This window comes from Meleagris gallopavo, chromosome 4 (genome assembly GCF_000146605.3).
Source record: "Meleagris gallopavo isolate NT-WF06-2002-E0010 breed Aviagen turkey brand Nicholas breeding stock chromosome 4, Turkey_5.1, whole genome shotgun sequence".
Taxonomy (NCBI): Eukaryota; Metazoa; Chordata; class Aves; order Galliformes; family Phasianidae; genus Meleagris; species Meleagris gallopavo.
Window position 1 is genome coordinate 8,899,957 of NC_015014.2, and position 25,563 is coordinate 8,925,519.

At 39.1% G+C, this 25,563-nt stretch overlaps 1 protein-coding gene across 1 annotated transcript; it reads left to right on the forward strand.

Annotated features, from left to right (window-relative positions):
• Positions 1 to 3,044: 3,044 nt before the first annotated feature.
• On the forward strand, positions 3,045 to 24,549 carry NAA15 (N(alpha)-acetyltransferase 15, NatA auxiliary subunit; the record flags this gene model as incomplete). The annotated part of the gene is made up of 19 exons (XM_010709504.1): positions 3,045 to 3,141; positions 4,636 to 4,740; positions 5,450 to 5,607; positions 6,098 to 6,232; positions 6,399 to 6,552; positions 7,825 to 7,944; positions 8,384 to 8,479; positions 8,614 to 8,720; positions 9,164 to 9,236; positions 10,921 to 11,090; positions 11,739 to 11,891; positions 13,875 to 14,003; positions 15,568 to 15,781; positions 16,895 to 17,088; positions 19,203 to 19,311; positions 19,899 to 19,997; positions 20,723 to 20,866; positions 21,646 to 21,743; positions 23,085 to 24,549. Coding segments are annotated over 19 exons (2,556 nt in total), but the record flags the coding sequence as incomplete, so codon positions are not given.
• Between the last annotated feature and the right edge of the window lie 1,014 nt (positions 24,550 to 25,563).

The window sequence follows — 25,563 nt, forward strand, 5'->3', positions numbered from 1 at the left end:
GCTGTGCTCGAGCAATGCGTGTTTCTGTACTCTTATACTCAAGTTGGGGCATGGTGTTACAGTCAAACCCAAGAAATTCGTAAATGTTTGCACAAATGACTGAAAGTGATTGTGTCGGTGTTCACAGAGCTGCTTCTTCCTCTGGTTTCTGTTTAGAGATTGGCACAGGCTGTGAACTGACAGAAGGAAGAGACTGAAACTGATTTCAAAAGTTTGTTCATGCCGTGTGCCACTTTCTCATCACCGTCATCTCGCATAATGAGATGAGTCACACAAGCGAATTGTTGGCTTCAACAAAACTGTTTATCATTTCACAGTCAGTTCAGTCATGTTTGCAGTAAAATAAAGATTCAGTTTTAGAGTGTTGCAGTACGCTTCAGGCCTTGTTCGTTGTGCAAGTAAACACGTTAGCTCCAGGTCTTTTCTCTTAGTAATGAGAATGGGTCTGCTTGTCTTGTTCTGGTGAAGAGCTCTGTAAAATAGAACAATAAATGAGGAGTATGCTTGTCCTTCAGCTTTTTTTTAATGATTTAAATCAGGACGCTGTTTACAGAAGCATTTGAGATAAAAAAAACTGTGTGAGGATTGATGTGCTTTTATTCTTCCAACATCCCCAAATTTCAAAAAATGGAAGAATTTTCTTGTGGTTGTAGTGATGTTCTCTTCCGGGGAAGAACTTCAGTCCATGAAATAATGAATACCTTTGTCAAATAGTGTGAGAAGTTTTATGTTACACAACAAACACATCAAGTGTAACCGTGGAAAAATGAGAACTAAAGCACAGGGAAAAGTACAGGATTAGCTGAAAGGATACTGGAAATTCTTTTCACATACGAAATGAACTCTTGAAGCCTTTGCTGCTGATGTGTAGAAATAGTAATATACACTTAAATAGGCACTTAGTTCTTGGTAGTTTCTATAGGTAATATAACTGTTGATACCTTATGTATGTGAACACTTAAGAGCTTTTGTGAAAGAAAGTAGCTGCAGTGTATTCTAAACTGGCTTTAATAAATGTAACAGCTAAAGCAACAGAATTTTGAGAACAGAAAAGAACATACCCTGGAATGAGTGGATTTCTGTCGAGGTCCTGAAACCATTTCATCTTTGGCATCGCTGCTTAGAAGGATCGAGGCAATTGATTGGTGATGCCAAAGTCAGATGTTACCAAAGTTCAGTCCCTTGAGCTGCTCAGAAGTTATTTGGCCATGTAGAGTTCCTCAATTGTTGTTTTCAGATCAGAGCTGCCCTTCACTTTGTATAATATCAAGAAATCAGAGAACATCCTGAGTTGGATGGGACCCACAAGAATCGTTGAGTCCAACTCTTGGTTCCGCAGAGAACCACTCAATAATCAAACCCTATGTCTGAGAGCATTGTTCACTTGCTTTCTGAACTCCTGCAGCTGCCCTGGGGAGCCTGTTCCAGGGCCTTACCACCCTCTGGGGAAGAGCCTTTTCCTAATACACAGCCTGCCCCTCCCCTGATGCAGTTCTGAGCATAGCAGAGTTTAGCACATATTATGTTCATGTTTATGGAGTGCAAATTCTTGGTAAGAACACTTGGAATACAACATGGGTTGCTGAAAGGAAGATGTGGAAGATACAGAAACGGCTTTTATTGTATTTGTATGCAATGCATAATCTTAGTTTATGTGGATTTCTTTTGGAGAACTTCTGTTTGCAAGCAGACCTCAGATTTCTTAACCATCTTAATTATCAACGTAGAACCAACAGCCATTCATTAATTCTTGGGTTTACTCGGCCTCAGCGTGGACAAGTATCTTTGCCAGTAAAACCACTGAGAATTAGTAATGGCTCTTTTTTTGGCAACCCAAAATAATAGTACATTTAACAGCTTGTTTCACAGTGGCTTTGCATGCTGAGATCGTTGCCTTCTTGCTCCCTAAATGCTGTGAAAGATAAGAAGCTAGTTGTGTATGGGAACAATGAAATTGAGCATTGCAGCTCCGGAGAGATGAGGGAGGCCAGTAGCAGTTCTGGCCCTCACAGATTGCCAGCAGGTTGTTCAGCTCAGACTTGTTGATCTGAAAGCTTACTACCAAAGTGATTTATTGAAAGTTTTCTGAGTCAGTTACATGTGTATTCACTGTAACCATAAGGCAGTTCCAGGCGCTGGCACCACAAGACTCTTGTATTGCTGTGCAGAGAACTGTTGATACCCTCCTGGTTGTTTGCAGATTTTCACTTGTTCTGAACACTTACCCTGTGAATGGAAGAGTAACAAAATACTCTTCTGTACTTCTTTAGTAGATACATCCTCACTGTGATGCAGTATGTCTGAGGCAGGCTTCAATTTATCCAATCTGAGCGATGGAGTGATCGCTGCTTATCAACAGATCTTCTGTGTTGAGCGCTTCCAGCCTTGTAAAGAAATGCGTGACTGGCACTTGTGGACTTGGAGCGTGCCACCTGATTTTAGGTCTGAGTTGTCAGGGTATACAGAAATGTAATGCTTTGTCTGTGGAGGCTGCAAAATTGCATCATTTTCTACATCACAATTTCCAGTGTGGCAAGATAATGTTAGTGTGCACTGGCTTTGAGAGCTTGGATGTATATCAGATCTGTGTGGTGTTCGGATTATTATAAGACAGTGCTTTCAGAGATGGCTTAAACCAAGAGCCAGGGACTTGTTTTCATAGCCTCTGTGGTTGTTGGAGATGCTCACAGCCTTTCTGTAAAAGGCGATTGAGCTACGATGAGTTGAATGCTTACCAAGCTATGTTATTAAATAAGGTTTGCACGCAGGAAGGTTGACTCTCTCTTATCTCAGATACGCCACATCTCTCCTGTGGTGTCTTATCTGAGAGAATGCTGCATTAAAAGCTATCTTCAGATATATGTTTGAATTTGTGTTGTCACCAGAACATAGTACTTTATCTGGGCATGGGAAAATTTTTAATTATAGGAAGGTGAAAAGGTCTTGATAAAACAGTATGTTTTCTAAAAGTCCTGTCTTCACTGACGGTTCACTTCAGGGGAATATACTTTCACCCTGAATGTTTTGAATAACCGTGCTGTGTTTTTCTTCAACAGCGGTGTTATGAACATAAGCAGTATAGAAATGGGCTGAAGTTTTGTAAGCAGATCCTTTCTAACCCGAAGTTTGCAGAACATGGAGGTAAGTTTTCAAATGGCACATGCTCACTTTTTTTCCCCACACAGAAAATGAAACTGGCAGTTATTCTCTTAAGTGTATTATAGTCGACAATAAGTTATATTCAGTAAGCTTTAAAAATTTATATAGTGCCTTATTGTTGATTATTTGCCCTTAAGCAGGTTTTCTTCAAGTAGTAAAAGCAGTCATGGCTGGTAAGGTTTGTGGTTTTAAAGTCTGATCTTACCAGTAGTCATAGCTTGCCATTCTTTATGCTGGAAGTCTTAATAGCCATTAACATGATGCAAGCTTCTTAATACAAGTATGTAATGTTGAATTCACTTATCAGGGGAAATTATTATTCACGGATGTGTAGGAAGTAGTGCAAGGCAATAGAAAGGGATTGAATAGTGCTGAACAGCACACAGCATTGTGTGCTTCCAGCCCGGAGGGCCAACTGTATCCTGGGCTGCATTGAAAGAGGAGTGGTAAGCAGGGAGAGGGAGGTGATTGTCCCCATCTGCTCAGCTCTTCTGAGGCCCCATTTGCAGCACCGCGTCCAGGCCTGGGGCCCCCAGCACAGGAAGGACATGGAGCTCTTGGAGCGGGCCCAGAGGAGGCCACTAAGATGATCAGAGGGCTGGAGCACCTCTCCGATGAAGAAAGGTTGAGGGAACTGGGCTTGTTCAGCTTGCAAGAGAGAAGGCTCCAGGGAGACCTCATTGTGGCCTTCTAGTACTTGAAGGGAGCGTATAAACAGGAGGGGGAACGGCTTTTTATGAGGGTGGGTAGTGATAGGACACAGGGGAATGGTTTTAAACTGAGGCAGGGAAGGTTTAGGTTAGGTATTAGGAGGAAGTTTTTCACACGAAGGATGGTGACACACTGGAACAGGTGTTTCCATCCCTGGAGGCATCAAAGCCAGGCTGGATGTGGCTCTGGGCAGCCTGGTGTAGTGGTTGATGACCCTGCACATAGCAAGGGGGTTGAAATTAGGTGATCTTTTGAGATCCTTTTCAACCCAGGTCATTATGGATGGTATGTATCCCTCAGCTTTGTGGTCTCATTACTTCTTCTGAAGGAACAGTCTCTTTGGAAGAGAAGGAAAAATTGTTTGTCCCTTACTGTATTTTTATTGCTGAGTTGAGTCTGTCTATCCAAAAATTTTCTTTGTGAACCAGGTTGATGTGGATGGGTTTGTAGAAGTCTCCAAGTGTTGTGAATAGATGCTTGAGTGGTTTAAATTAGTATCTTCCCAAAGTGTTTTTAGAGCAGAAAGTTTTTAATGTCCTGAAAATAAAAAGCTGCTTTGCTTTGGCTGGAACTACTGAATATAACTTATTGTTGTCTCTGATACTCTTAATAATGTGCTAGTTTAATTTTCCCCGTGGAAAAAACGTAGTATCTTCATGCTGTTAATTAAATCTGAAGTTACATTTATGCAATAGAGGTATTATGTTCAGTTGAAAGTCTTATAGAACTGAATCGCTGATACTTGTTTGATCTTCGTGTTTTTAGAAACCTTGGCGATGAAAGGACTAACATTAAACTGTCTAGGGAAGAAAGAGGAAGCTTATGAGCTGGTGCGCAGAGGCCTAAGGAATGACTTGAAGAGTCATGTCTGTATCCTTTTGGAAGAGAGGTTTTGCTTATGAATGGGAAAGTCTTTTCTTGAACTCCTCGACCTGTGAAACTGCAACAAGAGCCAGTGGAGTTACGCTTCCAGCTGGAACTTCCGAATTTGAAAGTGTGTCCAGTATCTAAGAATGCTTAGTTTAAACTGTCCAATAGGCAGTTGCTTTGCAGCTATTCTTGCAGGCGGAGTTAAATCAAAAGTTATTCTGGCTTGAGTTGTATATACTTGTTTTTATCGTTAAACTGTGACTCTAAAGTTGTCAGGGGCTGAACTGGGCCTTTAATCATGTGATTTACTTCAGAATCATTAGTAGTTGCTATTACACTGATGAGAACTTGTCATACACTTAGAATGCAGGAGACACATAGGTACAATTGTCTAATCAAACTCTTACTCAAAAGTGGATTTAAGTACGCTTGATGATCTTTCTCAGAGCTCCTACTGCAGTTTCTTCCCCATGTACATTAAAAGTAGAGGTTACAACATACTGTAGGCACTCTATCCATCTACCTGGTCAATAGTTCTATATTTTCAGCCTGCTTTGTACAGCGGAGGAGAAGAGTATAATGATTGCAATGATACTGTTTATAGAATGGCTTTGGAGCTTTTTACCAACTGCTTTTTACCAACCACTGCCATGTTAGATCTGTTTTCTACCTGCTCAAGTTGCGTAGAATCCTTAACAGAGTTTTCCAGGTTGGCATGTCTATGGTCTTCTTCAGAGGTCAGACAAGAAGTATGATGAAGCTATCAAATGCTATAGAAATGCACTGAAATGGGACAAAGACAATCTTCAAATCTTGAGAGATCTTTCTCTGCTACAGATTCAAATGAGGGATCTTGAAGGTTACAGGGTAAGTATACATACTTACATGTATTACCAGCTTCTAGGGAATTGCAGTAAAGGCTGCAAATTATTTCATGACACTTAAAAAAGCCACATTTACGTTATGAAATGCAGCATTAAAAGTATTTACTCAATATTTTGTGAAAATAATTTAGATTATTGAGCAGTTTCTCTAACGTGTTCAGATTATTCTTTTTTAATCTCACTTCAGGGTTGTTTGCTAAGCTTTGCTCCAATGCTGCGTAATGCAGCCGTAGATGATCCTCAGTCTTCTTACTGCATTATTTGAATTACTATTTGTGTAATTTTTTAATTTGGTCAAAACAATTGTTTTGTGTTGAAGTATGTTTTCTTTGGTTCAAAGAAACCTTTTCCATATGGAAAAGTTCATTTTAGTGCCAGTTGTTAAGTTTCATAACACTGGAAACAGTATTGCTTAGGAAATTCCACAAAGCATCAGAATAAAGTCAAGAAAATGAATAGCTACTCTTTTGCAGGAAACAAGATATCAGTTGCTTCAGCTCCGACCTGCACAACGAGCTTCATGGATTGGCTATGCTATTGCTTACCATCTGTTGGAAGACTATGAAATGGCAGCAAAAATTTTAGAGGAATTTAGGAAGACTCAGCAGGTAAGAGAAAGTCGTGGCATTCCTGTGTGACTTGCTTCTTAAGAGAAAAAGGAAACACCGTTTCCCTTCATGATATGAAAACTTTATGCTGTTTTTTTAGTCAAATGAGTTAAATCCCAAATGAGTTCTAGAAACCTGAACTTTCTCGTGCCTCTTTCCTGTGTAGACATCACCAGATAAAGTGGACTACGAGTACAGTGAGCTACTGCTGTATCAAAATCAAGTCCTCCGTGAGGCAGGACTACATAAAGAAGCGTTGGAGCATCTTTGTACCTATGAAAAACAGATCTGTGATAAATTGGCTGTTGAAGAAACTAAAGGTAATTACTATTCAAAGATGGATTTGAATGCATGGTTAGGCAATGGAATGCCTATGCCGTCAGCTATTTCCATCTTTTGGAATTGAAATTTAAAAACAAATTCTTAGTTTGATTTTTATATTAATTATTAAAACTGTTGTGGTAAAGGACAACTGTCTCTTGCGCCTGTGCTCCAGACCCCTCACCAGCTTTGTCGCCCTTCTTTGTCACTTCCCTGTTCCTGCTGTCAGCACCGTTCCTGATGCAAGCCAGGATGCTGTTGGCCTTCTTGGCCACCGGGGCCAAGTAGAAGGCCTTTGATTTTCCTCAGTCATTCTTGCAATGCATGGAAACACTCTCCAGATAAGCAATCCAATGTAATCTTCTAGCATGTAACAACCAAACAATATAGTACTGTATGTTATCATTCTGAAATTCCAATAGTGAAATGCAGAAGTTGGATTCTTTCAGCTCTACTGACAGGTACACTTGGAATATGCCTTATTTCTCTTCTGCTTGATGCTGTGCAGTTCTTCTCTCACCGTTTAAGTAAAAATTCCAACTTACCGAGTTACTGTTAGTTCATAGCCCACACTGGAATCTGACTTCTTTGTTTTTCTCTTGAAACAGAGCAAGGACCTTAGTGTAGAATGGTGCTGTTTTGCCCCTTGTGTACAGTATTCTACTGCCTCCCATTTGCAAATAGCAAAGCATTGTAAAACACAGATTTTCATTGAGAAATAGGAAATTGAATTATGTTCCAACTCCAGCATCGGGGGAGATGCTATGTGTATCAAGATCTAGACCTTACTTTTAATGACTGTATCGTATATTGAATGATGACTGAAAGAAAACTTGCTTGCATAGTCTTGAGCGTTCATTACTCAGATCAGTGTTTTGATTTAAACACTGGACTTTTGTCAGGTACCAGTCTGAAGAGCCATTATTTTATCTGCAGCCCTGTGCCTGTGAAATATCGTGTACTACTTCTCATTCCCTGTGCTTAAAATAACCAGTGAGAAAAAACAGGTGCATCTTGCTTTTAAGATTAAATTTTCAAGTAAGTTTCAAGAGTTAATGGTGGCTGAATCACGGAATCTTATGTTAAGTGCACATATTTTCAAAGTAAAAGTTTATCTGTCAGCTGGTTTGTGATACAGCTATTATCTTTTCTCCTTAGAAGTTAGGATCTACGTGGAGTTGAGGGTTATCGATCTTTTTGCTGTAGAGTTATTGATATTACACTGCTTCAATCTCCTGTTACCGCACTGAAATTTCTTGTGTTTCACACAGGAGAACTCCTGCTTCAACTTGGCAGACTTGAAGAAGCTGTTGATGTCTACAAAGGATTGCAAGAAAGAAATCCTGAAAACTGGGCCTACTACAAGGGCCTCGAAAAGGCACTTAAACCAGGTGATGATTTGATGTATTGTAGTGAGGAAGTTGTAACAGCAGCAACATCAAACGGCAGTCATCTCAGTGTACAGTGTTGATAGAGAAGAATTACTTCTTACAGAACAGCTCTTTTTTATAGTTTTTCTTTTACCGTTATCTTAATCTCGTGTTGTAGGTAATACAGGTTTTGGAAATAGGCCTGATAGCAACAGTAAGATGAGAATCCTTCTTTAAGATAAGGGATACAGAATTATAAACACTGTTGGATGGGGGATTTCGAGGTATTTAATACTTGAAGTCACGTAGTACTACAAATGAAAGAAGTATGTATTCGTTGCTATATATTCTGATTGTTTTTAACCAGATGTAAATGTTTACTTTCTCCTCCTGCCGCCCTTTCCCATCCTGACCAAAAAAAAAAGAAAAAAAGAAAGTAAACTGTTCTGTTCTGTTCCAGCTAATATGATGGAGAGGCTAAAGATTTATGAAGAGGCCTGGACTAAATACCCGAGGGGACTAGTTCCGAGAAGATTGCCATTGAATTTTTTGTCAGGTAAATGCATTTTTGCTGAGCAGCTAATAATCTACACTAGTGCTTCCTTCTTAAATGCTGATGTTCTAACAACACTTGTACACAATCGAGAAGTAATGTGTGATAAAACAAAAACAGGTCTTTTTCCTCTCAAGGTGAAAAGTTTAAGGAGTGTCTGGACAAGTTCCTAAGGATGAATTTCAGCAAAGGTTGCCCGCCAGTCTTCAATACCTTACGATCATTATATAAAGACAAGGAGAAGGTAGGATTCTTTTTTCACACTTTTTACATGATGTCTCTTGCTAGCTGTTCTGCACTAAGGAGATTAAAAGAAAAAAACACCAAACTTTTTTTTCCTTCAACCTTGTCTGCAGTGTTGAGTGTTATGGCCCAGTATATCTAGAAAAATTAAGTACAAGCATACATAGCCTTGTGCCCATTTGGAGAATGCAGAAAACTAAAACTTAATAACTAAAAACTTTATACAGTTTAACTGAGGGCAGCTTGCTGTTTTTGTTTTGTTTTTGTTTTTTAACTGAGACTGGGTATGTTCCCATATGTATGACATTTTTAGGTTGCTGCAGAATTCTCTGCCCAAGAATACTTAGTTTGGGAACTATCAGGTAGCTTAAACTGAAATGATACTGCATCTTGTCCACAGATTTTATTGTTTTGGGTTTTTTTGGTCTTGTCTTGCATGTGTAGGTGGCAATCATTGAAGAGCTGGTGGTGGGTTATGAAACCTCCCTAAGAAGTTGCCGGTTATTTAACCCAAATGGTGAGTGCTAAACTGTCACGCTTGAAATAAGTTGTGCCTGGTATAATCATTGTGACCATTCAGAGGCAGAGAATCAGTGAAGTGTGAGAAAACTGAGATTGTTTTTCCTTCTTAACCAAAACAGAACCAAACCACAACCATCCTTTAAAATGGATTTCAGCTGTCTAATTTTAAGTCTCTACTCACAAATCCAGTTACCGTTTCTCTTGCAGTTTTGAGTTCAAGTATCCTGTTTTCAAGGCTTGAATTGCTTATTCTTCAGGAAACTGAAATTTGAAAGCTAGTGTTATATTAATAAATAACAAAGGAATCGATGCTGATTTGGTAGCACAATCTGCAGGGATTTTTCCTGTTCGGAGTTTGTGGTGAGCTGGAGTCTGTTTTGGTTGCTCTTTTGTTTCTTTGGGAGTTGAAATTCTTTTCCAGGTTATGAATATAGTTTTGTTGCAAGGCATGATTCTACATTCACAGAATCCAGCCTCCGTAGCGTCCTCTCTGATAGCTTTGTTTCTTTAGTCACTGTCATAACCATGTTGAAAAGAAAATACGTAGGAAAGAATTTCTGCGTAAAATATCAACAAAAGGTGGTCTTGAAATTTTAGTAGGTAGGTTATAATGGTGTAATAGTTAAGATGGCACGAATGACAGCATAAGTTAAGAACGTTAAAGCCATCTTTATTGAAGCTATAACCAGTTGTTCCCTCTTTGCAGAAATAATGTAATGCTTCCTTTAGAAGTTGGTTTAGTTTTTCCATTGGATGTAATGCTCAGGCTACGGTAATGGAGACTACTCAGTGGCTTTTTTAATTTGTCCAGGCATTTCAAATACACAAGCTTCTCCATTTGAGGAAATAACTTACAGCAATTTCAATTAAATATTTGCTGTGATGCTAAATTTCATTCAAATAAACAGTATTCTTCCACCCTACAGTGAATGAGTGTGTACAGTTTCCTGTTAAGTTATATCCTATCTTGTGACTGGACCAGAATCCATGTGCTTTTTTTTTTCCCTTCCCCTGCAAGGTGCTATGCTCCATAACAAAAATCAAGTGGGTGAAACTTTTCCAGCAGTGCTGTAAACATGAAGCACAGCTCTTTAGTTTTCAAAACTGACTTTTGAATAGCAGTTGTCGTAGGATGTGCTTAAATGAACTGTGACAATTTGTCAAATGTAGAGCTAGAAAAGCCTTTTTAAAGTTGTCAGTGGACAGTTTTATTTGAAAATAATCAACTTTGTGGGCTGAAAACATATAAATGCTAAAAGTGCTGAAATGCTTTATGTCGTTACTGTGCAGCACTTGTGTTCAGCAGGACTTCGTGCTTTGTCCTTCACCTAAAAGCAGTATTCAGCGAGCACTTGTATTGTGCACCTCAGTTCTGCTCATCTGGCTGTCCCGATTAAGGGGCTAGTTGGATCCAAATGCAACTCTTCTGACCCACCAGTTCAGGCTTCCTTTCACTGAAAATCACAGTGTGAGAAAAGAAGTCTGTGCTCAAGTTTTGTCTAAACAGACTTAAAAGGTGTTGAGCTTAACTGGAGCTTGGAAACGCTCCCAGGTCCGGTGTGGCAGCCTGACAGAGAGGCGCAATTAACTTCAGCATCTGCACATGTAGAATTTTTCTTCTGCCATGTTATCTGAATAAGCTGAAGCAAAAAAATCTCACTCATTTTTTCTTACTGTAGATGACGGTAAAGAAGAACCTCCAACCACTTTACTTTGGGTCCAGTATTATTTGGCTCAACATTATGATAAAATTGGGCAGCCATCGCTGGCTCTGGAATACATAAATGCTGCTATAGAAAGTACTCCCACTTTGATAGAGCTGTTCCTTGTGAAGGCAAAAATCTATAAGGTAAGCTTGGCTCACACTTGGTGATCCATGGTTATACTTTCGGCTTGATGAAAATCTTCACTTCAGTGTCATTGAGGGAACATCAAAATGCTAGGTTTGTCTTAAGCAAGACGGAAAGAATCCATGGAAGATGTTTGAGTGAGTTTTAGTGAGTCCTTAAAGTAGGTTATGGATGGACTGGTTGGGTTTTTCATTCTGTATGAATCAGCCCATTTTTAAAATTCAGTAGAGGAGAAACGTACTGCAAATGTACCTTGTCAATTTACAATTAGGTTTTGAATTAAAAAAAATCACGCTGCAAAATTTAGTTGACGTTTTAAATGTTCTCCACCTGATAGCTCATACACACCCTTATTTTTTTAATGTTTAAAACGAATTCCTCAGCTGCAGTGCGGTATTCTATGAAAATGGGATTAACCCAAGTGGTTTTAAGTGAACTTCCTGTGCTGAGAGACCTTTGTAACTCCGAAAGAATAGAAAGTAGTTACTTTGTTGTTTTTTTTTCCTTTAAAGATCTGTTGTTTTCCTAAGGAAAGCCACTTACAAGGAAACGTTTAGAAAATTAACTAGTTATATTAATGCAGTGAACGGAGAAAATGTGCACGTTGTATACATACTGAGTTTAATTTGCATTTTTTTTTCTTTAAGCATGCTGGAAATATTAAAGAAGCTGCAAGGTGGATGGATGAGGCTCAGGCTTTGGACACGGCAGACCGATTTATCAACTCCAAATGTGCAAAATACATGTTGAAAGCAAACTTTATTAAAGAAGCAGAGGAAATGTGTTCTAAATTTACGAGGGTTGGTTCCATTTAACTATAACTCTTTGGAATAACATTGGCTTAATCCCTTACGGAGTCTTGTGTTAACTTTCCACTTAACGTTATTGCAATCCTTAGGTTCAGTTTCAGATGAACTATGGTTTCTGGCTTTACTGATTACTGTAGTCAGCGTCATGGTTTGAATTACAAAGCATGATTCTTTAGAATTAAGGGAAAATACAGAGTTAAAGCATTTTATCTTTTTTCTTTGCCAAGTAGGGAAAATAAGAGTAGGGATGCCCTTTCTGGATGAAAATTCTTTGGGTTTAATACTGATTCTATAGAATCATTGAGAGAAATTGTGAAGTAGCTTACACCGAGGTCCTCACATAGTATGTTAAGAATAGTCAAACGTCCCTATAAATACGAAATTCTTGTAAAGAAATTGTGTGGCTATGGGATGAGAGTCGTCCTAAAATGCCATCTTTTTGCAGACCAACTCTCATCCCTAAAGCCACGTTTAGTAGGCATAAAGGGAAGCTGCACGTGGTATCTTTTTGTTTGCATCTGCTTACTCTGTCAGTTGTCGGGGTAAGTTTGCACTGTACGGATTACTGAATTTCATGCACCAGCTTTTGTCCCTGTGGTAAACTATTCTAATAGCTTTGATGTCTCATAGGTTGGTTACTTTTTAAATTTATTTATTGTGCTATTGGTATCTTATAAAAATGAAAGTCAAAATAGCTTGATGTCTTTTTCAAACTATAGGCTTTTTTAGTACTTGTCATGTCCCATTTTTCTCTTTGTTGAAGACTAAGGAAAACCTGTAGTACGGTAGTGTGAATGGGGGCAGTTAGGAGAGAAAACGAAGGATTTCTTTTGAAAAGAAAAATTTTGGGGGTGTGCAGGCAAACACTGGATGAAACTTAAAGACAAAATTATATAAACTCAATAGGTTTGCGTGCTTACGTGTAAAGGTGCAAAATTACTCGGAATCCAGTCCTACTCTCTTCTTTCCATGCCTTAAGCAGCTTCAAGACGATGTCAGAAAAGCAAGTGTAGTTGCCCAGAACAAAACTTCAAAAATATAACTTGATGATGTTGCTCTTTTTGGTCTTCATCTTCTTTTGATCTCGTTTCTACTGCTCCAAGTACAAGCTTCTTAAAAAACAATTCTGAAAGTCCTAAATGAAAAATATTGGAAGTGGAACCTGGACAGTTTTTCTGATTTCTTGTTCTCAAATGAGACTCATTTGAAGACTGCCTTTCTCTTTCATTTGGAGCATTCTCCATACTCTTACATTTGAATATTATCCGTAATGTTCCCAGCCTTGGTTCTTGGCTTGTTCTTGCGTAGCTTGTTTTTAGTTTTATTTTATTTGTTTGCGTGACTGGAGTAGACTTTGTGAATGGCTGAAACTGGTGTTGAGCTTGAAAGGCACGTCAGCTCTACAGATCCATGCAAGTATATACAAATACCAGATAAGAAAGACAGTTGTGTGCATTTCTGAATCAGAAATCATCAAAGCTACTGGTACTGCTTTGCTCTACCAGTGTGATAGACTTGCATACAGTATTAAAAGCAATTAAATGAGTGCCTTTCCTATCCTTAAGGTGAGGAACTATCACAGCTAAGTGGTCACTACGTGGCTATTTGCGGCATGTCTTCTGAAAACAGAAGGGTAGAGGAACAGTATTCTTCACTTTGAAGACCTGATTAATGGACAAAGCAAATCCATCTTGCTGATTGCTTGAAGCAGTGTTGTGGGTGAGGGAAATAGATAATGCTGTGAAAATATATGGGACCACGTAAATGAAAGTGGTGCAGGAAAACTTATATCGGAGTGCAAGTGCACAAAAGGAATATAATAACATATATTAAGGAATAATGAGTATTATGGCAACGTTGATATTTTGAGGACCTCACTTTTGAAATTTAGCATTACCTTGGCCTTTTTACTTGCGCTGTTAACTGATCAACTAATTGAGATGTGTTTTTTAACAACGCTGTTTTTGCTTGTAGGAAGGAACCTCGGCAGTAGAGAACTTGAATGAAATGCAGTGCATGTGGTTTCAGACGGAATGTGCGCAGGCTTACAAAGCAATGAATAAATTTGGAGAAGCACTTAAGAAATGCCACGAAATTGAGAGAGTATGTATCTAGTCAAACTGGCTAGGTTACAAAATACTAGCTGAAATTTACGTTGCTAATATGTTTCCTTTTTGAGCAGTAAGTGTATACTTCATGTAGCGCTCTGAGTGATTTTTGTTTCTTGTTGGACACTGGGGAGCTGATAAAAAAAAAGGGTATTTTTCACCTAAAAATTAGATTGCAGTGTGTTAGAGTATATGAAGTATTGTAAAGATTCGAGAAGGAACAGAGAATTGTCAAAGACAGGCTTAATTAATTTTATTCTAGCATCTTCTCCTTTAAAAATAAATACTAAAACTAAGCTACAGATTAAAAGGGAAACTATTAGAAATACAGGAACTTCTTGAAGTAGAAATTGTATCCAAATTCAGAGGGATAAAACCTTGCACGTCAAATGCACATCCACAGTAAGCAAACAAAAAAGTTTGGGATGTGCAAATTCCCAAAACGAAACAGCAACAACCCACAGCCATGTAGTGTTTTGTTTGTTTTTCAGGCAGGTAAGTCTGTTAACATGACTAGATAGCTGAGGGTGTAAAGTACTTGGAAGGGAGGAGTAGCAGGAAGCTATGCATCTTTGCAGATGGAGACACTTAAGGTTTCAACGCTGATGCTTCTCTGCTCCAGAACTTATTTGTATCAATTCACATGAAATATCATAAACGTGATTCCCAAACAGTGGCCAAGACCATGTTCTGTTGGCACAAACCTTTTAAAGAAATGTGTCTAGTTGGGGAAGGAGGGACTAGAAGCACACTTTGCCTTTCTGTAATTGGTGCTGGCTCCGGTGTGAATTGCTGCTGCTTGGGAAAGAAAGTGTGGAACAGCGTTCCAAAAACTGTGCTGGTGTAGAGAACTGGCTGAAAGGACTAACAGTGTTGGGAATTACTTTTCCTTCCATTATGTAAATCCATAGTTTACATTTGATTATCATACATTGCTCTTCTTAAAAACGAGCCAGTAGAACATAAGCTGTGGAATAGCTTCTACATGAGGGGAGCGCACTTCGCTTGTCACATTTAGTATTTCATCCTCAGTTTGACCAGCAGCAGCTGTATGAGATCATAAATACATTGAGAAGTTGAAGAGGGGAATGGCTTTTCACTCAGACAAAAGCATTGGGTGACACTGAGGAAACAGAACAAGAGGAAGTATTTTTCTCGTGCCACGTGATGTGGAATTCATTGCCACAGTCGTTGATGGACATGGGAATTTAAAAGTGAAAAAATTAAATGAGTTAATAGAGGAAAAATTCGAGTGTCATTTGTTAGCAGTAAAGGCAGGATCTTCTCTTAAACTTCACGTTGTCAGAGGGTAGTTACAGCCGAGATGCTGTGGATTGGATGATTTGGTTCTGACCTAGGATGTCTTCTGTTTTGGTTGTTTGTTGTTTTGTTGTTGTGTTTTTTTTTTTACATTTTTGGCTTGTTTTAATTCACACTTCAAAAAGTTAGTGTCAGCAGCAGTCTTCTACTAAACTATTCCTTTTGGAGGGGAGGGAAGCGGGTCAAGTCAAGTTTAGTATTCTGATTAATGCTTGCTAAATGATGTTGTGTTGTCTTAGCATTTTGTAGAAATCACGGATGACCAGTTTGACTTCCACACTTACTGCATGAGGAAGATTACTCTTAGGTCTTATGTGGACTTGTTAAAGCTAGAAGATGTACTTCGACAACATCCATTCTACTTCAAAGCAGCACGGATTGCCATAGAGATATATTTGAAACTTCACGATAATCCCTTAACAGATGAAAATAAAGAGCACGAGGCTGATACAGGTATTCAACACTCAAGATTTATTAAAGTTTCACTAGTTACTGAATATTTTAAGAAGGTCCAGTACTTTTACAGTTGCCAACTGTAAGTTTCTTACTGTGACCAAATGGAAGTGTTTAACTCAAATGGTAAGTTGTCCTGGAAGTAAAAGAAAATATTCTACTGAAAGCTAAACTAATCTAAGTTTTTATCTAGTGTGGAAAAATACCTGTCTTTTGTTTTTTGTAGTAACAGTTGTAATTCTTAAGTAAAAGCATTTCTGTTATGAAACAGCTGACAAAACATTGTTCATCTGCAACAGATTGAAGAAATAGACATAAATAAAAACCAGCATGCAAAGAAATGGCTAGCAAGTTACATTTGGTCATCTCTTGCTGTTAATTTAAAAGAAATTTAAGTCTTCAATTTTCTTCTTTTTTGGCCCTTCTTCTTATTAGAGGAAGAGCAACTTACATGGTTGTGGCTTGGGGCGCTTCTAGTGGTATGAATAAGGCTTTTGAATACTTAGAGAAGAATTTGTCAAGTTTGAAGATTTCCCGTTTCCTGTTCATTTATGTGGATTTGGGTTCATATTAAGACGAGTATGAGCATTACAGAATTTCTTGTAGCTGCTTTCTGATGCATTTTTAATGAATTCTTCGTGCTTTAGTTGGAGGGAGGGCAGGACCTGAGTATGAGACAAATGTAAGGTATTGGTAGGACATTAAAAGCAAAGCTGGAGCTCTCTACATCGAAGTATGACTATTTCACCTCACTTTTGTTACGCTAGTTAATACCCTGAATATAACTTCTCTGTTATGTGACGCCTAAGGAAGAAATCAGTTTGTCTTGGTGTGAGCTTTTATTCCTGACGCTGAAGTCATTTGGTAATGACTTGGTCTTGCCGTCAGCTTGCTCTAGTTGCTCAAACCCTCATTGCCCTAATTTCCCAAATGAATCAATGATGAAATGATAGTGTAGACTATAAATAATCTCTTTAGTAAACAAACTTTTACAAATGTAATAGCAGCATCACTTGTTAGTACATGTGGTTTAAAAGTGGATGGCATCTGACACTTGACACGAGTTAACGTTAGGCATCTATGTTGTCTTTTTTGCTTTTTGTATATATACAGCAAATATGTCTGATAAGGAGTTAAAGAAGCTACGAAATAAGCAGAGAAGAGCACAGAAGAAAGCACAGCTGGAGGAGGAGAAGAAGAATGCTGAGAAAGAGAAGCAACAGAGGAATCAGAAAAAGAAGAAAGATGATGACGATGAAGAAATTGGAGGCCCGAAAGAAGAACTTATTCCTGAGAAATTGGCCAAGGTGCTTACTAATGTTACATTAAGCAGTCAGAATTTATGGAAAGTTGCTGTGAGCTTGCAGACAATTTGAAAGCCATTCTGATAACCTGGTTATTTTATGCCTACCTGCTTTTCGTGGTAGGTTTTCGGGGTAGGTTTTTTTAACGTGGTAGCGTTAAAAATAAAAAATAAAAACAAACCATAAAACCTATTTTCCAGGAATGGTTTGGTGGGAAGTCCTGTCAAGGACTTAATAAAATCACTGCTTTTGTGCCTAGTTTTCAAAGGTCGCAATTGAAGTTGCAGGCTCTTGTTTCAGGTGAAAGTGTCTTCGTATGTGGAATGCACCTGTTTGCTGACTGTACCCTATTTATAGCTGAACAGGTGGACGTCTCTGTGTAACCTGATTGCTTTTGGTCTCTTCGTGGCCCATATTAATTTTTGATTTATTAAGCATTGACGCTTTGTGGAGAAGGAGACATAAAGACACAGAATACTTTAACAGCATTTAATCGCATTTGTTTTGAATGTCGAAGGAAAGTTTAAAGAAGCTGTTTAGAAACAACAGTCGAGTAGAGTGAGGTGAATTTAGAAATCTGGATTAAGATACACCCCTCTGCAGGGGGGTAAAAAGGGAAGGTGACGTGGAAGATTGTTGTGATAATGTATCTGGAAGGAATAGGAAAATATTTGGAAAAAAAGGTGGGGGAAGGTACTGGGAAAACAGACAGCAAAAGTGTTTTACTCACGGTAGTATAGCATCCGAGTATTGATGGCTTGAGTATCCAGTATTTGCACACTGCAGGTGTGATGAATATTATTGGCTTTTGCGGGGTATACTGGAAAGCAGACAAAGTGAAATTTATAGCCAGGAAGCAAGTGACTCGAAAAACTTGAACTATTCCCACTATATTGCAAGAAGAAGCACTCTAATTGTGATGCTCGTTAAGATTGAAGTGGTTTCAATGCATGCTCTGGAGATATCTCGTGAAAACCTAAGCTGTCCTGAAGTTATAGGGAATAGTTACAGCTGTATAGTGCGTTTCTTTGACATATCGTTGCAAATTATATTCCATATTTAGTATCAGAATGATGATTTAGAGAGCTCCAGATACAGTTGGTTGTCAGGGCTGAAATATCTTTTCTGACATTGTTGGTCACTTGCAAACAGTTTTCCTGGGACAGTTGAAACCAGATTTCCTTGGTGGATGATACATTTGGCATTAAGCACGTAGCTTTGGAATGTGACTGGTGTATTCTGAACAGTTTTAAAGTGTGGAGTTGAGACTCGCTTACGTGAGCTCCCAGCAGCATGTGCAAACCATTAAGTTTTTATAATGAGAACTGATAGAGTCTGTGATTAGCAAGAGCTCTGTGATGGGTCTGTCATTGTCTTCAGCGTTTCCTTGCGCAGCTTAATGAAGCGCATTGCTTCAACATTGCAAGAGCATTACAGACAGACAACTTGTGTCTGTGACAGTTGCACTAGGTGATCTTGTAGGTCCTTTCCAACCTTGTGATTTTATGATTCTATGATTCTTACTAGAATTTGCGTAGGAGAGTAGAATTTTCTTGTTCTGATTATCCTCGATCTTTTAATGCACGAGGTCTGTTTGTATGGAGTCCGAATAAACCAAATTTATTTGTGTTAAAGCCATCCATTACTGGGTTGAGCTAGCTAAGAGCCACTGACCACTGTCAGTATGTAGTTATTTCTAACCCATCATTAATGTCTTAGGTGGGAATGTTGCCACGACCTGGCAGCTGTCCGGAACCTGCCTGCAGCTCACTTGAGCAGACTCCATCACAAATGAGCACAAACCAATTATTTATTGCCATTTTAGGCCTGCGTGTGTAGCTTTCTGTACATTACCGTGCAGGTTCAGCCACAATTGTTGTTACTACTTAGGTATGATAGAAGGCAAAGATGTATCTTAATAGGAAAATACGATTTGTAAGCGACGTGAAGCAGTCAGGGTTGACAGTCTGTGTTCAGACACGGAGCAAAATAAGCAAAATTTATAACAGGTGCTAAGTATCACGTGCATTATGGTTTGAGGGTAACCCTCTGATGCAACTTGACTTGTTGGAGAGTTAGTTAATGTCTTAATTATACGTCCTTCCTGGATTCTGTAGGTTGAAGCACCTTTGGAAGAAGCCATTAAATTTTTAACCCCCCTGAAGAATTTAGTGAAGAACAAAATAGAGACGCATCTCTTTGCCTTCGAGATTTATTTTCGAAAAGGTAGGTAAGAGTACTGGTGAAATAAAGCAGTGTGTTTGTTTGGATTCTAACATGTGACTTGAAGAACCACGTGTTGGTCTATTGAGGAGTCAGACCCTGCAGAGACATACCAGTTCATTGTGCAAACAACACAGCCATTAGCATTCTGTGAAGAATGCAGAGTTGGAACGCTTGCTAATTATCTGGTTTCTTTGCTGCTCGTAGAAGATATTGGACTATAGAACTAATTCTCCCAGCTTGCACTTGCCCTCTTTACTTGTTTGCATCACAAGTCTGCGGAACTGCACACCGTGTAGAAGCGATGCACGCTTGCTGATGAGTCCTTTGAAGTGCTGAGCTTTAGAATTCTGTTGGCATCAGCTAAATATTATGTTTTATGAACTACTTAACTTCAAATTTACTTCCTAGCTAACAGGTCTAATTCACTGGCTAAATAAATGTCTATTGCAAAAGGAATGGTTCTTCTAGAACGCTCACCTTTAATTTGTTCTGATCATTCTAATTACAAATGTTAAGTTTTCCTGCAGCATAAGGTATTGTGTTTCAGCTACATTTTTGTGACCATTTGCCAATTCCTTCTTTTCCAGAGAAGTTCCTTCTGATGCTTCAATCAGTGAAGAGAGCTTTTGCTATCGACTCCAGTCATCCTTGGCTTCATGAGTGTATGATTCATCTCTTCAGCAGTGGTATGTATCTGTTGGGTATGACTTCATCTGCGTGTGCTTCCAGATGATGCCCAACCTACGTACGGTCACTGGTTCTTAGTTTATAAACTGTTAGCATAATTAATTCAAAATATGTAATAACATTAGAAAGCTTTTCAAGCAACTGACTAGATGTTAAATTAGGCATGTTTAGTGTAACTGCGGCTGGGTTGAGTTAGTCTTTGAACGAGTGCTAGTAAGTATCTTTACGACTGTGAGCAATGTGGTGAGTCCCTGCGAGAGCGAGAGAAGCAAATGGAAACTGCAGAATGAGTAACGTGGCTTCTCTGCTCTCAGCTTGTGTCGGTGTGTGAGGAGAAGGTTTAGAATCACGTCTTTTTTTGTGTGTGTGTTGGTAGACTGGAAGGCTTTTCTCCCTTCCCGGGAAGCGTTTCTTCGTCTTGATGGCTAAAGACCAGTTATATTTAAGAAGAGACTTTTCTTGTCTCAGTCTTTGAGCCTAATGGGCTTTAATCAGCAAGATAGAGAACGTATTGGAGTAAATGGCTTCAGCTTTTTTCTGTGCATCAGAAAACTGTTTAGTTGAGCTTTTTCCAACCGGTCCTGGTTACTTACCTTATTTTATGCATCTTCCTTTGAGATACGTCCTTTTCAATTGTACTGATAATGTGAATATCACAAAAATAAAAACATAAATTAGATTTTACTGTGATTACCTCCGGTTAACTTTTTTTCCACTTCATTAGTGTCTGAAAGTAAGGATCTGCCTGATGCGGTTAGAACAGTGTTAAACCAAGAGATGAATCGGCTTTTTGGAGCAACTAATCCAAAGAACTTCAATGAAGCTTTCCTTAAAAAGAACTATGACTCGCTACCGCATAGGTTATCAGGTATTTTGTCTCCTTCCTTTTCCTGGCCGGCTTCTGTATTTTCTTTGATCTGGCAGCGTCCTCTCGCTATCTGCACCAGCCGTGTGAAAATTGCTTGTTCCGTGCGGAATCCCATCCCTCGCCTGGTTCAGAGTTGTAAAGTTTCCTAATACATCTCTTTGAAGAGACTGACTGTCGAGAAGTGTGCTGAGTACCGCAATCAAGTATTAGAGTATTATAGTGGGAGAGCAGGATGTAAGCCGTCCAAGGGGTCAGCGTTACTGTCTTGGCTCCATGAGGCTAAACCTGGCCTCGATGAATAGTGAGTTCATTCTTTATATCTTCTCGGACGTCCAAGTTCCAAGCACACCTTGTGTGGGACTCAGAGCTTCCGTTTGGTTGTGTCTTGGTTCTATCCTACAATCGTGTTGTAATAGGTCTCAATGCACTCATCTCTTCTGAGCCCCAGAAATAGGAGCGCTGCTGCTGGAAGGAACCGTGGTCTGTTGCAGCAGATCTGATGTGTTATCTTTGTTGCCCGTACAGTTTGCTGCCAAATGCTCCTATCCTGCAGGATAGAAGCGACCTAGTTGTTTCAATACTTTGTCTGGCGTTTAATAACAGCTGCCCTCCTAACTGCTCAGGTATCACACCGTAATGCTTCATGTTGTTTTCTTTTGAACTGCTACTGTAGATCTACGGTAATACTGCCTACTAGTCACACTATCTCTATTTTATGTTTGCTTATAATAAATTGTTGGTCTTCCATTGAGTGATGAAGCTTGTGTTTCTTTCTGTAGCTGCCAGAATGATGTACTATTTAGATCCTTCCAGTCAGAAAAGAGCGGTGGAGCTGGCGACGACCCTGGATGAATCCCTCATTAACAGAAATCTTCAGGTAACAGATATAAATTGTAAACTACTACTGCTTCTCTATCTACAAAAGCTTTGTGCAAGCTACAGAGGTAAGAGGAAGCTGAAATGATTACTGTGCTTTATATTAAGGAGGTCGAGTTGTCACGTGAGAGAAAGGGCTGTCAGGGTCATCTGAACGGAAAATTTGTCATTTTTGCACATGTAATGTAGTAAATAGCTAGGCAGCACCAGAAACCGTGTTATTTCTCCAGTGGAAGTGCCCTGAAAATATAAGAATCTGAAGGAGTTTAGACATTTCTTGAAATGCGTTCTCATAAGCAAGGAAGTGACATTTGATTTGCAGGAGGGACCAAATGTGTCAGGGCACGTTGCAGATGTTAAATGAGATACATTTGACCTCCTGTATATTCTCGTGTGGCACAGAGCTAATGCAAGGGTGCAGAGAGCTTGTTGAAGAGAACTTCAGAACGCCATAAAAAAGGGGACAAAGCAGTTACCCTCAACACAGAACAAATAAAAGCTATAGTAAATTCCAGAGGAGTGAGAAAAGAATAGCTGTGCGAGGTGGAAGGATGCTGAATGCTGACGAGCTCTCTTGAAGCTCAGTTTCTCCTGTTTGAAAATCAAGTTGAAAAAAAAAAAAAACTACAAAAGCAGGAAACCTCCTTTTCCTCTTCTAAATCATTACGTGGATACGAAAGTGCAAATAAATGTGAAGGAAGTGGAAAAACCCAGGTTGGTTCCGTTCAGTAGTTGCAGCCATGCACAGTAAGTCATGTACCCTTAAATGTGGGGGAAAAAAGTTTGCGCTGTCAGAAATGCGATCGCACAGAGTTGTGTTTATTCACTTAATGCATTTTTTTTTTACGTTTTAACTGTTATTCCACGGTTCTTCCAATTTCTGTCTGAAGGTGCGTTCACCAAAGTAAATTTTAGGAAAATACGGGTATTTTCACAAACAAAAAATGGGTCTAGAATACAAAACTCTGAATTTATGTTAAGTACCGCTTAAACTCTCAGTGTATCAATATCCTGGGGGGGGGAACCTCAGTCAACACGCATTTACTTGCAGATAAGCCTGCTTGCCAAGCAGTGAGAAACAATAGTTTCAGGAAAATGAGTTGTAGGTGACGAATGGGAATATTTACCTTCAGCTGAGATTCCCGGCTGCTGCTTAAATCCCTTTGAAGCGCACAATTTCAAATGAAGCTACACTGCTACATCATGCTGCCACTAGCTAGAAAAAAGTCACTCGGTGGTGGTGGAAACGTGAAAACAGTACTCGGGATTTGCGTTTTGTTTGTGAGTGCTCAGATGAATGTTGAAGAGTCGGTAACGTTTCTTTATTTTTCTCTTTAATTAGACTTGTATGGAGGTATTAGAAGCTTTATGTGACGGTAGCCTTGGAGACTGTAAAGAAGCATCTGAAACTTACAGAGCAAATTGTCATAAGCTTTTCCCTTATGCTTTGGCTTTCATGCCCCCTGGTTATGAAGAGGATATGAAGATCACAGTTAACGGAGATAGTTCTGCAGAACCTGAAGAACTGGCCAATGAAATATGAACAACTGTATTGGAAAAAAATGACATTGGACCATATCTGGTGTATAATATTTTTGTCACGCACCTGCTGAATTGTTCTAACTTACACGGAGAATGGAAGGGAAAAAAACTGTTGCCTTCAAATAGTTTTACTTTTTTTTTTATCCTGCTGACAAAGTATATATATAAAATATCTAACATATTACTGGATATAGGTTGTTTGGTTTCTTAAAAATTAAAAGCTGCTAAAATTGAAGAAAAAAAAAAACCCTCGTCCTTACCTACCTACCCATGTTTTTAAACTAATTTATATAAAATCTGGAGGCGCGGAGCCTTCAGAGCAGGTGTGTGGCAGAAATATTACTTTAAATTTGTCTTGTGAGATTACTGTTATCTCAGACAGCAAAAATGCTGTTTTAGCACTGGATTCTTTCACTGAGCACAAAGAGTTGTTGGGGCTTTAGCATCTGACTGATTTTGCTACGGGGATGATTCAGTCCATAGGAAGTATGCAATGTGAAATCAGAATACACAGAGAGAAACCTGCAACATACGCGTTATGTTGTGGATGCTGGGACATACGGATACCAAGCAGAATTAAGAAACATAGTGTGTTCAATAAGCTTGTTGCGTCTCTGAAATTCACTGTACACGATCAGTTTGGTGTTCTTGCACCACAGTTTTTAACCGAGGGAACCAGTTGAAGCATTCAGATATCTCTGAATGAAAGACGGGAGGCGGGGTGGGGAGAATAAATGACGTTGCTGGTTTTGAGATGAACCTATCTGAATAGGTTGGCCAAACTTTTTAAAACTGTAATGCAAGAACCAAATAAAATTATGCACTGTGATGTGGCACCAACTAATTAGGAAAGATAGCATGCGTTTTTCACAAAGAGTGAAAGCAAAATGAGAACATACTATGGCTTGAAGTTGCAAAGAGGAGAACTCCTGACTACCGTTTTGACTGATCAAGAGACTAATAGTTTAAAACCTCAGCAGGCCTTGTTCACGTTATGCAGAAAAAAAAAAAAAAAGTGCTGCAGTTTAGATACCTCTGGAACTTTTCCACAGTGTCACAGGTTTGTAATACTTGAAGCCCTACATTTCTAAGAATATATTTCTTGCTCAGTTGTTTCAGGCAAGCCCAAGACTTTGTAACTTTTAAGGGGCCCAAGATTTTTTTTCAATAACAGACCAGCTTCTTATTCCTGCAGTTACAGATGTAATTTCCTTTGTCAAACATAAGGTACCAAATATGATGCAATAAAACGTTTTGAAAAACAATTGTGTGAATATTTAAACCAATCTCTGTTGTACTTTGACAATGAATGGGTTCCCAGGAGTGCAGCTCAGGGTTGGCTTACTATGCTGTCCGGTTATGCTAATAATGTCACTGCTGATGGGTGGATGTTGAGTATAAAGTGCAAACGAATTATGTGAATACTGAATGTCTGGCTAGTCCTATAACACAGAATGCTTTTCTGCTTGGCTTTTATGTTCCACCGGTATTCTGTCGAAGTTTATTTTCCGAGTCGAGCTACGTTCAGCGAGTTTACTGTGTTAACAATATAGATACGTCCTCGAATGTTGTTTTTTCTAATAGGCTTATCATAAAACAGAGCAGAAAATAAACTACAGCTTATCAAGTGAGTGCCTTCTTTGCTGCAGGAGTTCAGTCAGAGAGTATCTGTCACGTGGATACACAGCCTTCCTCTTCCACGTAATAGACGTCAGAGATTGATGCGTACAGTTCAGAAATCTGGGAGGATTTACTGAGGTTTGTAGTTCTGTCAGTTTTTTCTTGTGCGTTCAGCAACACTTTCTTTTCTGGGTTAGACGATCCTCGTGTATGCTTGTGGTGTAGTTCACGTTGGAAATATATGTTGTGTTGCTGTATTTGTGTATTTAATCTGCTGGGCTTTAAAGGACTAGAATGCCTATAGAGCCTCTAATTGCTCTTTAATGTCTAGATCTCAGTCTTTTCTGTGGCCTGAGATACTCGGACTGCATGTCTTCTGCAACCACTGAAGATGGTTCAGTGTTGCCTACGCAAGCTATGAGCTCTTGGCCTTGCCTCTTTGAGTATTGCTGCCGTTCTCTTGGCTTCTGATGCTTAGCTGGAGGCAGATAAATGCTCACTTTCTTAAACAGTTTGCATCGAGCAATTTTCTTTTCTCAAAATGTGTTTTGGATGCTGCCTATAAACGGGATTACGTCCTTTACTCGTTCCCCGCCTGTTTTTGCATCGAAATAGATGAACTAAAAGCAAGATCGTTATCCTTCATGATGCAAGGGAAA